This window comes from Anopheles darlingi, chromosome 2 (assembly GCF_943734745.1).
Source record: "Anopheles darlingi chromosome 2, idAnoDarlMG_H_01, whole genome shotgun sequence".
Classification (NCBI taxonomy): Eukaryota; Metazoa; Arthropoda; class Insecta; order Diptera; family Culicidae; genus Anopheles; species Anopheles darlingi.
In genome coordinates this window covers 24472316-24487247 of record NC_064874.1, presented here as the reverse complement: position 1 = coordinate 24487247, position 14932 = coordinate 24472316, and the positions used below count along the sequence as shown (strand labels likewise).

General features: G+C 50.8%; 1 protein-coding gene across 2 annotated transcripts; it reads left to right on the top strand.

Moving 5' to 3' along the window:
- The first annotated feature begins 683 nt into the window (after window positions 1-683).
- Window positions 684-13232, top strand: LOC125951271 (uncharacterized). 2 transcript variants are annotated; one of them, XM_049679987.1, is made up of 9 exons: window positions 684-2177; window positions 7893-8015; window positions 8189-8514; window positions 8786-8924; window positions 9176-9325; window positions 9407-9550; window positions 9663-9902; window positions 10022-10332; window positions 11220-13232. In XM_049679987.1, the coding sequence occupies exons 1-9, from the start codon at window positions 2102-2104 to the stop codon at window positions 12048-12050; spliced, it is 2340 nt and encodes a 779-aa protein (XP_049535944.1). In that variant the 5' UTR covers window positions 684-2101; the 3' UTR covers window positions 12051-13232. The 2 variants fall into 2 exon arrangements, with proteins under 2 accessions (XP_049535944.1, XP_049535943.1); XM_049679986.1 differs by having other exon boundaries at window positions 8186-8514.
- The last annotated feature ends 1700 nt before the right edge of the window (window positions 13233-14932 follow it).

Below are 14932 nucleotides of genomic sequence, written 5' to 3'. Positions count from 1 at the left end.
ACGCTGCAACCAGTCCAGTGTGGAATGCTTTTACCGAAATATTGCCACGCTTAGCAAATTCTGCCCAACATAAATCACCGACCGCAACTACTGCTACTACTACTACTACTGCTACTGCTGCTGCTGCACGCATATGCACCACATTCCACACCCGCCAACCGCACCAAAAACCGGAAAACCGGGCCAATGCATTCTCATCGTTCATTCCAAGCGTTCGGAACGCGTTCCCGCACGCCAGCCCGCGGTTCATTCCGAAGGAGATTCCTTTCACCCCTCCTTCCCGTCCGGTTTTTTCCAACCAACGGGGGTCATCGAGTGCACCGCAACCAAATGGGGATGCTTCCGGATCCGGCCATCATCCGACGGTAGCCGAACGCAGAAATGCCGAGAGAAACAGAGAGAGAGCGAACGGTCGCGCGAGAATGAACCACTGTCTGGTCTGGTGAGTGACTCCTCCGGCAAGGATTCGTCGGCAATAAGGATCGACTCTACGGAGTGCGCGCCATCAACGCAGCAGCCCACCACAGCCAGTCGCGTGGTGTGTGTGGTCGACGGTGGACGGGATTCAGGACGATAAGCGGTCAAACCGAGGGGTACCGAGGATTCCTTCCAGTACCATTCCAGGTGGTGTTGACAGTTGAAGTGCGTGAACCGTTCGCAACAAGGCAACGTTAGGTTCGGCTAGCTGCTGCTGCTGCTGCTACTGAACGTCAATAAAAATTGTCATAAACCCGGTCGTTCCGCCGGTGAAGGGGGCGCTCAAATGCAACCCCCCTCCCCCCGCTGGGAATCACCGGAACCGGAAGTGGAATCCTAGTAGAACCGTCCTGCTCACGTGGTGCGTGTGTGTGTGTGTGTGTGCGTTTGTGTTTGGGGCCGTCCGTTTTATAGCTTCACAGCTTCAACTGTTTTAACCTTCGGAAACATTGGTAAATCGGTGCACCATGGACCATGGGCCGAGGATGGGTTGTGGGCTGGTAAACGAGACGAGCGGTAGGCGGAACGATTTTCCGATCCGTGCTCGGAGTGATTGATGAGTTTTCACTCAACTCTCTGGCGCAACTCTACCCCTCCTCCCCCATGCCATAAGGCGTCAAATTGTGCGGAAAGTCTTCGCGGCAGTTCGGCCACCCCCTCCTCCAGTGGTGTGGAGTAGCTCCCCGTTTTCCGTGGCATGCTGCGTGGCCAGTGAGCGAGTTACGAGCGTACGCACGGTCATGGATTATTCACGCTTCGCGCCATTATGTCTCCGAGTGTTATACGACTTATGAAAAATAAAAAGCGAAAATAGCTTCCCCAGTTTGTGGCATTTTACAGCAGAGTGGTGCTGGTGCTGGTGCTGGTGACTGCTTCTGTGTGTATCTCTTCGGTGTGTGCGGAAGGAGTGTGGAAGAGATAGCAGTTACGGAGGGAAAACTTCCTGGAAATTGCTCACGCCGAGTGAAAGTGCTTGCGAATCGTGTCTGACCGTGCGTGTGTGTGTGTGAAACGGGAATGTGCATGGTAGAGGAGAGAGGAAAGGTGTTAAACGTGGTGCTTGTGAATGAGGTGCACTCGTGTGTGTGTGTGTGTGTGCGCATCATAAATTAAAGTTAACTTCCTCCCCATCCCTCCGGAGGTTGGTTGGCTTTCGACATCCTCTGACACTCCGGATCCCGTGTAGGGGGATCGTTTGAGATATTGGCGCAGAGTCCCCATCGTCAACCCGGAAGCCGGAACCACCCATCATCACTCCCGGGAATATATACATATAAAAAAAGTGAAACACCACGAGTCGAGACGAGAAAGGTGGTGGAAGGATGCTGCTGAGCATAAACGAGGGTGCCCCAATGTCGGAACGAATTTGTGGCTGAAATATTGCTTCCGAAGCAGGTGGTGGTGTAACGACAGGAACGCGGCAACTGGAACGGAGAAGGGGAAGGGGGACCCCCCGTTGATGAGCGGTTATTCCGCAAAGTGGTTCGTGGTTTTATGCGTCCTCCTTCCGCGGCGGAACCGGGAAAAAGGGTTGTGGAATTAACTGCAGCGGATCGTAGTGTTGTGTGTGGTTCTCGAAATGTGCGAAACGGTCCGGTAACTGTTGTAGTAAAAGGATAACACGATGGATACCAGAGCGTTGCACCTGATCGTTGGGTTTATCGTGGCCCTGCGTGTGACGGTGGCTGGAGATGACTTAGGTAAGCCGAGAGCGATAGTGGCATCGGGATTGGTCAAGAATTGGGGATGACCTCTCGGTTCGCGGTTCTCGGTAATGCTGAATGTGGCATCCAACAAACCCACAGCATAACCTTAACCGCGAAATATTCCTTGAATGAAAGGGGGCCATGGTTCGAACCAAAAAAGGTTCAGTTTTGTTTAGAAATCTATACACCTGTTTTTGGTAAATGCTATTATAAATTACAACTTTTGAAGAACAGTTAGTTGTGATTTGGCTTATTAGAATAGAATTTGCTAGTTAAAAGCTACGTCTATGGCTTCATATTTGAAATGGTGTATCCGCAAAAATGCCCTTTTTTCGATGCCCTAGCTACGCTAAGAAAGCTATGATTTCTGTTGCACCATCTGAAATTTGCCAAACAATTTTGTTGTTGTTAAACTGTTAGTTTATCCAAGTAGCTCCGTGGAGTTTTTGCTGAATTTCCAATTTTTCAATTTTTGGTAGCTTTTAGAAGTGGAAAAAGTGACGTTTTTTTATGGTTCTGTCTCAAAAAAATAGTTTTATATAGTTAAAAAAAAAATCCGATTTTACGAATACTTGACGGTGCTAATTGGCTTATTGCGTAGTTTTTATGATACGATGGGCACCGACTTCGAAAACGAAGGTTTTCGGAAAACCGCATCAAAGTAGCAAGATGTATTGAATAATGTATGAAACACGCTTTTTCAAAAATCAATATTATCGTCAGATTCGTCTGATTAATCCAATAATTTGAAACAATACTCTTGAAAGGATAATCATTCATGAAAAAATGTAAAAAGTAAATGTTAATAAAATAATTAAATACCTTAGACCTCCCCCAAAAGGAAAATTCCCTGAATTTCCGAATCAAAGTATCATTAATTAAATGTGAACCCGCATTGCTCTTTCTGCTGGACATGACACGAAACCGCGAATCATATTGATGACTGCATCGTTCAACAAACCGATAATTTACGATATTGCGGCCTATTTACACTGATAATTCCCTTGCAATGGATGATTCAATCATCGTTAAATCGCTGAATTGCCCATCGGCAACACATGATGGAGTCCTGCTGCTGTTGCTGTTGCTGCTGAACGTTACCAACCCTATTGGGACCATATGGCACCCAAAAGGGGGGGAGGGAAGCATTCTTTGGCGCATATCCGCAATCCGCAATCGGCAAACAACCTTTCCATCGCGAAAGCTAACGGGCCCTTGGAAATGGCAAATGTTTACAGTGGTACGCGAACGCGAACGCGGAAAATGGATTAATCTCGGTCGGCCTCGAAGCGCCTCTGGTGTTTTCCTTTCGGTTCGGTTCGGTTCGGTTCCGCTTGCTTTTCCCTCCGGTGCGGCTCCGGTGCGCGATCGGTATTTGATTGATCATAGCTTCGAGTCGCGGAATGATGCCATCCAAAAGAGCGAGAGAGAGCGAGAGAGAACGCGTATATGTGTGTGTGTGTGTGTGAGAGAGAGAGAGAGAGTGAAGGGAAACCGAGTGGCTCGTTAATCATGATAACGGACGCGAAGGCACGCGCCTGAAGCCAAGCAGCCGAGTAGCAGCCGAGCAGCGGAAATGAAAGATGGCCTATCATTTTCCGATGCGCGATCCGATCGTCTAATGTGGTTTCTTTGTACCATTTTGGATACAGAAAGAGGATTGAGGGAGCGGTAGCGGTAGCGGGAACCACATTCGCTGTGAACACCGCAAGGAAAGCATGGAAAATGGTTCTTGGGCCGCGCGCACCAACGGCACCAGCGAACGAAAACCGTGCCCTATGCTTGACGCAATTGCATTATCGATGATGTATTGAGCAGCTTGTTAGCTTTCCGACGCTTTTCCAACACAATTTGGCTCGCGGTCCGTGGGTCGCGCACAAGAGCCTGGGGCGGGGTTGCCTTGTTGGTGAACGCCATCCGCCATCGTGAAAGCGCGAGCTACTAGACCGAAACGAAGAAGAAAGAGCTTCAGAAAGATGCGCTCCTTGCTGACAGAACACGTGTGTCACGTGTCTGTGTGTTTGAATGTGTGTTTGTGCGCGTGTGTGGTGATGATGAGGCGTACGATTAACGAGCTGCCTTCCACCCCCGCACCCGCGTGCCTGGGACCGGCGGTCTCACCGCAATAAAATTACAAACCTGATATGTTTATGGCACTCACGCACTCCCGTCGGCCCCGTCGCGGTTGTCTCTTGTTTCTTGTGGACGCGACAAGAGAGATGAAAACAAGAAATGTGATGCCCGGAGCAGCTTCCATTCCGCCTGACCGCAGCAGCAGCCGCACCACCACCCTGGCACACCAGCACCTGGCACACGAGCACACGCCCGCCCGGGGCATCGCATGTTTTGCGATGTGACAACACAACATGGCGCGGTGACAGCTCGAAGAGCGAGTGGGCGAGCAGCGAACCGTATCTTTTTGCTCCACTCGTTCGTTCGTTCGTTCGTTCGTTTGTTTGTTTGTTTGTTTGAGATTCCCGTTAGCTCACCGTTAACTTAATATGGTTGTGTCGTTTCCCCGCAATCCCCGGCGAAGCAGAAGAATCCGCTTCTAGCGAATGATACGGATCCCCAATGGCCAGTTGACTGGTGATGGTGTAGCCGGAAGCACCGGGGAATGTCACGATGACGGGCTAATAAAACGATACGCACGGGGATGCTCCAAGCAAACATCAACCCGCCTCCCACACCGCCGACCCTGGAGTGGATCGTAAACATTATACGACACGAGTAATGGGGGAATGATAGGATCGGATCGGGCGGACCGGATCGGTTCGGTTGGTGCTGATGATGGATCGTGTTGACAAGAGGATCGTGTATCGAAGTATCAATCAATCCCCAATAACCAACGGAAGGTGCCCCTCAAGGACTGAAGGCGAAGTTCTGAGGTGATGGGACCGGCGGATGCTGTGATGCTGTCAGATGTGCTGTGACAGGTTTTACGGAGAATTTGCCACTGCTGGCACGATGGCGACATCTGCCGACGATGTGACCACGTTACGCGAATAGAAGCGACTGCGACTGAACTTGATGAGCCTTCTTTTTGTCAGATGTGCCCATAATTAAATATGATATTGGAGCTGTCGGCGATGGCTTAGCGGGCGAAAATCCAAAAAGGGAGCAACGGAGGTTGCTTTGTGAATGACAAATTGAATGTCCTTCTTGCCAGTTGCCAAGGGTGATGGTGACCGGTGGCTGAAGGGCAGTCAATAGATTGGCGTATCGTTAGTTCATTATTCAATTGCACGACTGCCCCGGATGATACTGATGGCACTGATGATGATGATGGTGATGGTGATGGCCACCGGAAATAGGCCAGGAAAACATATTTCTTCCATTAAAAGCAAAAATCGACAATAATACGATCATTGGACTCTGTGCTTGTCTCTCTCTTTTTCTCTTTTGCTCTCTCTCTTTCTTTCTCTCTCTCTCTCTCTCTCTCTCTCTCTGTCCTCACTTTCTCATTTCGTGCATCCTTCCGGTCAAGACAACCCGCCGAGCAGGATGTTTCGAAGGCGGATTCTTTTTGGCCGTTTTTCAACTTTTAATCGTTCTCTTCTCGGCTCTTCATGTCCTGGCTGGTGAAGTCCCAACAAAGAGACCAGACTTGAGCAGCTCCTCGGGAATAACCGAGTGCGGGTGGTTTTATGGCAGCCGGCAAGTCTGCTGCCAAGAGCAATAAATCATCATCGCGTTGAAGACCCCCCTTTGATCCACTGCCTCGGAACTTCTACTCCCTGCGTGGCGCTGGTGGTGGTGGTTCCCTAATGTCATTTCCAGTGGTCTTGATTGCAGAATAATATATTCATCCTGCTTGTATCCATCACCGCTTTCGCGACTATCACTGGATCACTCCAAGCGGGTTCCGCGAAGAACCGGGAAACTGTTGCCGACAGCGCCTATCCAAAAAGCAGTCCGATGTTTCGACGACGGAAGCACCACCAAGGAGTAAATGGTGGTAGAGAAGGAAGGAAGGTGTGGAAGGGGGTGTGGACACACACACACAAAAAAATATTTGAAAAGTTTGTCCTAAACAAGTAGCAGCGGGAGCCCCGGAAGCACCACAATCCGGGGCTCGAACACTCGTAAAAGTTTAAATTGCTCTCGACTGGTCAAAAAATCCGTCGGCACAGCGTGTGCGCTCCCGAAAGCTCCCGCCTTTCGGTTCCTGGTTGACCACGCCGGGGCAACGTGCGAGGGCCGAGGAGGTCGGGTGGGTAAAATAAATATAATATATTGCCAGCAGCAGGCCTCCATCGGCATTGACTTTGGCCGTTTTCCGTTCGCTTTTGTCGTTTTTGAAATATGCGTAACGTGGACCCCGGGTACGCTCGGCGAGGAAATCATCTTAAGTAGCTCACGAAAATTCATGGCCCGTTTTGTCCGGACATTTGGCATCCCTTTGGCATCGTTAGCGGCGGGTGGTTATGGATTGTGTTGTTTGCGGTGTATGTGAGGTGCGTGGTTGTGATCGCTGGACGGGAGAAGTGACACGTAACACCGCAAGCCCGCTGTTGTCGCAGTCAGTAGCGGGGGAAATAAAGTTTTTCAATTGTCCCCAGGACCTCCTAGGGATGGCGCAGGGATGAACGCGCAACAATCAGCGGCCATGGTTCTGGTGGTAAAAATCAATATTTTCAACAATATAGAAGGAGAGCAAAGATAGTGAGATGCAGGAGCAGCAGGAGTGTTTAGTGTTTTGCTTGTTTCCGTTTTCAGAGTGAAAATTCGGCACTTCGTGTGGCAAATAGAAGAAAATAAGATCCGTCTTTATATCTGCTTGCGGCTTCTTCCTTTCACGAACATATCATACCATTGTGCTTTAAAGCACACTGGAATTGTGTGTAAAACGTATGAAACGAATGAAGAATCACATTAAAACAATAAAAAGAATTCAAAGCGTGTTCCACGATGGAAAAGATGGTTGCTCCGCTATTGCCACTGTAGCGCTATGGCGGGGCTTTTTTGAGTTGCGGTGACTGGCAGCTGTCTAGAAGAAACCAGTCGCCTTCGCGTTGAACTCGTCGCTTTGACGTGTCCGTTGCTCTGGCATTCTATCAAATCTGAGCACAAAAACATCAGTATTTCCAGCCTTCAGAGATAACATCTGAGGTATCCAATGGTCTGCCGTTGTCTACCAGTGAAGAAATTGTTATTCCAGTGAAAGTGAAACAAACCACGGATAATTCAAAAAACAATTTCCCAGCATGACTCAAGACGGTTTTGCTGGATGCTTGCACCTGGAGCATTAGCTATTGGGTAAAACATTTCCCAAGAAATGCACTCCCAGGCACGGTGCCATTTTCGGAATCGGTAGTCCTGGAGGTTGCTTCTTTAAATTTAATTTCACTAAAGCAAACACAGTCTTTAGCTCGATGGCACTGTTGATCGTCCAGTGACAGTGGCGAAACGATACTCAACATCGTTAGTACGTTGGTTATGGAAAGCAAAATGGACGATAACGATTGTCATAATTTCGCTCGGTTCGCCATCAATACTTGATTGAATCGCGTGATTGAAAAGCAACCAACCATCGAGTGCTCGTTACACTGAAGCACATCGACCGACCGGCCGAGAAGTACCGAGCTACTGGCCACTTGGGACTGCGTTGGGCAGGACTAGATTGAACATAAATAACACTCACGTAATCATTGCTGAAACCGTTTTGCTCACTTTATGCACTTTCATGTTACCCCAACCCCGTTACAGGACTGCTCTCCAGTACGTTACGTGCTTTCCGTACTTTTTGCTGCGACGATGAACTGCTTACACTCTCCTGTCCGATCGGTACCAGCATCTCAGTGGAGTTGGTGCAGTATGGTGGTAGCAAAGGTAAGGTTGCTTGTATTTACTTGTACACTTGTGGACATTGTTGCAGTTCGGCGAAGCGTGTGCATGTGTGCGCACCAATAAGGGAATCGAGGTCCCAGCTGCAATCCGGTGTCCTTTGTGTGCTCCGGAGCTCATCATCAGGGGTTTGACGATATTTTCTCATCTCCCAGCAGAAGCCAACGATACCATCCAGTGTCCGTACAGTAGCGAGCAGGACTACGGGCGCTACTATGCAGCCGCATCGACAGCAGCATCACCAGCCGTTCCCTTGGTAACGCTGGACTTCACTACACCGACCGTTGCATCGTCTGGGACGAACGTGTCAACGACGTCCGTCCTAGCGACGGCCAACACAACGGCGACGACGACGACGTCCACCAGCACCACCATCATAGCAGGTGGTGCTGATCTGATCCCAACCATGAACGACACTCAAACCCTAGCAACCACCACGGCAACAAGCACGGTCGACAAGTGCACTCCGCTCTACGTTCTGCAGGTAAGCCATCTTCGTCCACGGTGTCACGACGAGACACCTCGCACTTACCCAGAGTATCCTCTGGGCTCATCCTTCTTCCGCTTCGTTGGTCGTTGTCCTGCTACGCGAAGCGAAAGTTGAAGTTTTGAGGAATTCGTTGCAAGCGTCGTTGGTCCGCGTTGAATACGGGGATGAAATATGATCCTTTCTTCCGCCAATCTCGGCCGAGCCCAAGTCCCGGTTACACTATTTGCTTACAAGACCATCCCTATTTCCACTTCGTTCTTAATAGTACTCGATCCTGCAGACGGTGGTTGAGGCTTGCCAGAAGAAGCGCCGCTGCCGGATACAGGCAGCACCGAAAAACTTTGCCACTGCACCGTGCCCCGGCATCCATCGGTTGGTGGAGGTCAATCACAAATGTCGGCCATGTAAGTACTCCATCGGATCTTCGTCTGAAGTTTTTCATCTATTTTTTGGTCTCGGGTTTGTAATGCGGTCCAAAAGTCCACAAAGCTTACGTGACACCGGTATCCGATTTCAACCGTGTTTTCCGTTCTCTCTTTCGTTTTTCGTTTCATCTACTCGGTCCACTCTGGCTACTCTGATGTCAATCGGATTGAATTGCGTGGACCTTGTTGCTGCGTTGCTCGAACGAACGGACGAACGCGCGCTTCGACAGTCGAGTTTCGCAGTCTGACCTCGTGCGAGAAGGACATTGTGCGGTTGTCGTGCGGTCAGTACACCCGGATAGCGATCTACAGTGCCGCGTACGGTCGGACGGCCTACGAGAGCACTCATTGCACACAGTCGGCTGCCGCTCAAGAGCAGAGTAAGTGTTACTGAAGAGTCATGGTGTGAGTGTGTGTGTGTATGCTCATCATCATCCCTCCATCTCCATCTTCTCCACCAGCCTGCCTTTCGGAGCACACGAGCCACACACTGACGGAGATCTGCCAGGGACGGCGCAAGTGTACGGTGGCGGTGGAAAGCTCAACATTCGGCAATCCATGCCCCGAGAGTACCCGGGTGTACCTGAAGGTGATCTACGCTTGCGGTAAGGGCTGTTGTAAATCGCACCGTGGCCACCGTGGCCACCGTGGCCACTTAGCACCTGATCTAAAGCGCAAACTTTGTCGTACCGTCCGTCCGTGCGTTCGTACGCGCAGTCTCTAGGAACGTGTTCCGGGAACGCTACATCACGGCACCGGAGGACGACGAGCTGGACGAGCGACCGTACGAGTCGAACGAGCTGTACGATGAGGAGCTAACACCGGCCCCGAACCAGATCGAGGGTTCCGCCATCGGCAAGGGTCCTCCAGGTGGTCCGCACCATCACCACAAGTACTCGGCCAGCGGTGACTCATCATCGGTCAAGGCGGAAAACATTGTCACCTTCAACAAGGATGGTATGTGTGACCGTGATGTTGTCCTCTAGGGCCCCACCACTTTCTAAAGTGGTCCCTTACCGTTATCGGATTCAATTCAATCCATTCTGTTTGCTTTGCCATATAACAATCTCTTCTAGCTGTTGGTGGTGTTGGTAGTGGTGAGTCCGGTGGCAGTTCGCAGCAGCGTTCCGCCGGTCTACTAGCCGATGGTCAGCTACTCATCGTCGGTGTCGCGGTTCTGTTCTTCTGCTGCGTGTGTCTGTCGTTCGGTGCGCTGCTGGCGTACAAGATGAAGCTATTTCCGGCGCGTGGTAACCGGTGCGTAAAGGCCTCGGACTCGACCGACAGCCACTCGACACCCTCCAGCTACCGGCCGACGAGCGAGGACTTTGATCTGGTCGACTGTGGACCGGATTCACTCGTCCGTACGTCCGAGAAGTTGCCCGAGGTGAGTACCGAGTGGGGGGATGTGGCCTTGATATGAGAGCTGCCCGTCTGGCCGCGCGAGATTCTTTCGTCCGGAGATTGAAGCTTTCAACTCAGATCATTTCCCGGAGTAGCCGGTGGTCTGGTCTGGTGAGCTTAGCGAAGGCAGAAATTGCATTTTTGATTAATGTCGATCAAAAATTGATATCCTAGTGGCTGAAGTGGAGATATAGAATTAGTGGTGACAAGAGGTAAAAAAAAAATCTGGCTTAAATCATCAAAGCCCCAGCACTGTACGTTTGATCCTGTTTATTCGACATTGATTGGTATTATTTTGATCGATTCTGAAGAGACTTCTTAGGGGTTTAGAAGGAGCTTAGGAGCAGATCCGGCGAAATCAAAGGCGGTGCTTACGGTCCGTGATACGCGGAACACGCTGGATCACATGAATTCGTAAAGGTTACCCTTTTCTGGGTGATTTCTCCGAATAATTAGCCAATCGGCCGAGGCGAGTCGATTGGCCTTTGACTGTCGCTTTATGTCGTCAGTTCTTCGGGTTTATTTATTTTTTTTTTTGGTGGCTGCTGCCAATGCCGCACTTCATTTTGACGAAGGTTTTCCATCGTCAGCAATCGCCCAGAACGAGTTCTTGGAAATGTCGGAACATCAAAAACCCGTTTCCAGCGGGGACTTAAAAAGGGGCACGCTCCATGACCAGGCCTTGACTTCCGATGGAATGTCCTTGTGATCCATCAATCCATGCTTGACTGCCACCGATGATGTCCATCCGTGTATTTGTTGTCAATTTTTTTTATACTATCGCAGGGCTTATCAATGTCTTTTTTCTCTTTCTCTTTCTCTCCCTTTGTATCGTTTTTCTTTCCCTTCACTTCGATCACTCAATCACAGCCACCGATGGCAACGCAAACGTTCGTGCAAGCAGCTGTCGTCACCACGACAACGGCATCAACGACATCAGCGTCGACGATGACGACGGCGGCGACCGGTCCGACGCCCATCACCACCTCCAGCCTACTGCCAGCGTTCAAGTTCGCCGAAATGGTGCCAACGCGTGGTGCACATCTGTCGCAGATTTCGACCACCATGTTCATTCTGCCGAACTATCTGATGACCGACACGCCGATAGCCGGTACCCTGTCCCATCGGCGCCCACCACGATCATTACCACGGGGTCCCCTGGACGATTCGCTCGCCACCTGCGTCCGGGCACTACCACCGCCAGCTCCGACCATCGGCGGAAGTTGTGGCGAAAGTGAGAACCGGCTCACCATAACGCTCGCCTCGAGCGATCTCGGTAGTGGCAATCAGCACCAGCTTCCTCAACCTTCCCAGGCCGGCTACTACGCTGCGCAGCACCCGCAACACCCGCAACACCCGCAACACCATCATCACCCATCGCCGTCCTGTACGCAGTGTGCGGTTCTGGGCTGGTCGCCGATACCACCGAAGGGAACTGCTGGAACTGGCACCGTACTGTACGGTGGCCCGGTAGCCACCGGCGGAACGCATCCGACGCTGATGTCGACGCCGGGACATTCCGCGCAGCAGCAGTATCATCGCAATCAATCATTAAAATCGTCCTCGAGCGATGGCGATGGGCATCCGGCGACCATCATCACTGGGGCCGGGGACGTGCCGGGCAAGCCGGTGGATGGTGGTCGAGCCCTTCCCGAGTCGCATTCTTTTTTATGGCTGGGCTTGAGGATCGGGCTGATGTAAAGCTGTAGGGTAAAGCTGTCAAGATCGACCTGCTCGATAATTCATCGCGCAGCCTTTTAAACTCATTCGCTGTATCTGTGGTGCGCCATGGGTTGTTCGTGTGCGTGTGCTAGGCAATCATGGTGGCCTATTTACAATCCTGTTCCGGTGACAAGCTCACAGTGTCACGAGGCACGGAGCGCGCGCGCTCGCTCGCCGTGTGTGTCATTCCCCCCCCCCCCACCTTTGACGTCCCTCATGATCCCGCATCATGGAATGGCGGAAGTATCGGGGATTTTGTATTTCGTTTCCTCGTTCCCCCGTAGCAGCTGTACATATATCCTCTATAGCAGGAGCCGGCAGGAGCAACATGATTGCCTACGCCACACCATTTCACCGGCACCACCGGCGGGCAGGAGCCTGAGCCGAGCACCCCGGAACAGCCACTGCTTGACAGCTTTACCCGAGCACACTACCATTCCGCCCCCCCCCTCCCCTCCCGCGCCCTAGGAGCGTGACAACTTTATCGACAATTTGTCGAAATGAAACCAGCACGTGGACTGGTTTGGAGAAGATAAGGTAAATGAAAAAAAAACCCGGACCGAAGGTAGGAAAAAGTATCAGCAAGAGAGAGAGAGCGCCGAAGAGAAGGATGAAAAGTGAGCGAAAAAATAGCAAAATCCCGCCATGGATGTCACATTTACGGATGGTTAAGTCCGCAATTGCGAATCGCGCAAATCACGGCCTCGGCGGCCTCACCACCAACCACCGTCCTTTAAAGGAGCGGAACACAGCGGGGAAGGAACTGGAGAGCAAGTGAAAAAAGGAAAATAAAAAAAGAGGGAAAATTCGAAAGCGGTTCAACCATCTTCACGTGGAGGCGTTCTCTAGTGTAGGACGTGTGAAGGAGCGCGCGTGTGCGGTACTTACGCGGTAGGAACAGGCCATACGACGCGGTCGCTAAAGGGAAGCTCTATCATATAGGGCAGCGCGCGCAGACAGGGGACAGGTCTCTATCTATCTATCTATCGGCCGAAATCAGCCCGGAACCCGTGAAACCGAATTTGATTGCTGGGCCCTAGAGAGGGACCTACAGACCCCCGCCCCCCGAATCAAGGTTTGTGTGGCCCCCCCTCTTCGGCGGGTCCCATCCATGGCCAGCAGCGGCAGCAGCAGCAGCATGTTTTAGAACAATTTTGTACATTCATCGTTAGTATCAGTCAGCAAATGTCAGAACTTAACAACTGTCAATACGAAAGGCACAGATGCAAGTGTAAATATACGACTCTAAATCACTGTTCAGGATGGAGGTGGTTTCCATTGGTTTTTTCAACGGGGTTCAACGCCCCTCCCTAGTGACGATATCACAGAAACGTGACAGAGTAGCAAAAGGATTCCAGAGTGTGTGTATGTGTGCGTGTGTGTCAGTGACTACACGGTCTTTAGCATAATTTGATTTCACGGGAGATACCACCGAATAATTAGTGGTGAGGTGGAATTGACGGTTTTCGCAGATAATGTATAATGGTTTCAAAGTGCAGCTGCAATTGAGCCGCAATGGAGCGGAATAGGACGCAAAAGGTAAGCGGGTGGGGGGGACTAATGGCGTGAGGTTGACCTTTCACTTGGTCAACCATCATAATCCGTTCCCGTCAATACGCGGTGCTTAGGTGACATTACGACGCGCACCACATGCAAAAAATAATCCCAGGAACATACAGTTTATTGGTCGGATTGATTAAAACCACATCAAAACCCATCAAGCTTTGACCATAATTGACAAATCGGTTGATTGCATTTTTTTTCCTTCCCCATTTCCATTTCCAAGAGACCCCATTCCATTTGTTGCACATCATGTCAATCAGTTGTGGCATCTGCTATCAATGCTGGTAATAATATGAACCTTGGTTTTTTTTTGTTACCGCAATCGATCGGGACTGTGAGTGACCGACCTGCATTAGCCGAATAGAAAAGCCAATCTGCGGTACGCGGATCATGAATGGTAATGAATCCCGTCACCGTTGGCGTTAAGCTTGTCGGTATGCGTTCGGGTTAAGCTTCGCATTGGCACTGGGTAAGTTACATGATTATCCTGTCCTGAAGCTGATAATCTCATTATCCAGTCCCATTGTGCGACAGTTCAGTCTTCGCTATTGGTGTGCTTTGTAGTAGTGTAGTCGACCTCAGCTGCGAACAGAATCCGGTCCTAACTAGGTTGCGCTGGACTGATGTGCATCTGTCATACGCTCTGCTATGGCACCGATGCCCCCGTGCCATGTTCTACTAACGGTAGAGAATACAACGAAAAAAAAAACCAGGGGCCAGCCTTTTTCGCTCCTACATAGCATTTTTTCGTGCATGCGGGACCTGGCACTAGCGCAACTGGCGCATTGTTGCAGAGAGCGTTTGTCCGCAATCATCCGGTCTGGTTGCTGATATGGCATCAGCTGGTATTTAACGTTTTTTTCTTATGTGTGGGTGTGTGTGTGTGTGTTTTTTGTGTGTGTCGGGTTCTCACTGTACCATGATGACGATGAACGGGCTGACGGGTTGAAGTGCTGACAGTGAAGGCAGACGGCGTCAGCTTGGCGCAAGAGTGATGAATGGAAGCGCTTTTTATTCGGTGCGTTCATATGGCGAGGCCACCATGAGGGCTGCACCGGATAGCAGCAGGAGCTTAAATTATTTACAGTGCCGTGAATAGTTGCTTCATTATCTCGGCCTTGCAGCCGACCTGCGGCTGCGGTTGCTACGGGAGCTGCACAGCACATCTTCTGGGCTACTTTGTTTCAACCTATGGTTGCCTGTGCAGCTACCATTAGTTAAGCTTTCGACGCACAGGCACACTAAACGCATTGTTTTCGGATGATGGCAACACAGCAGCACCTGTGCTTGGAAAGTTG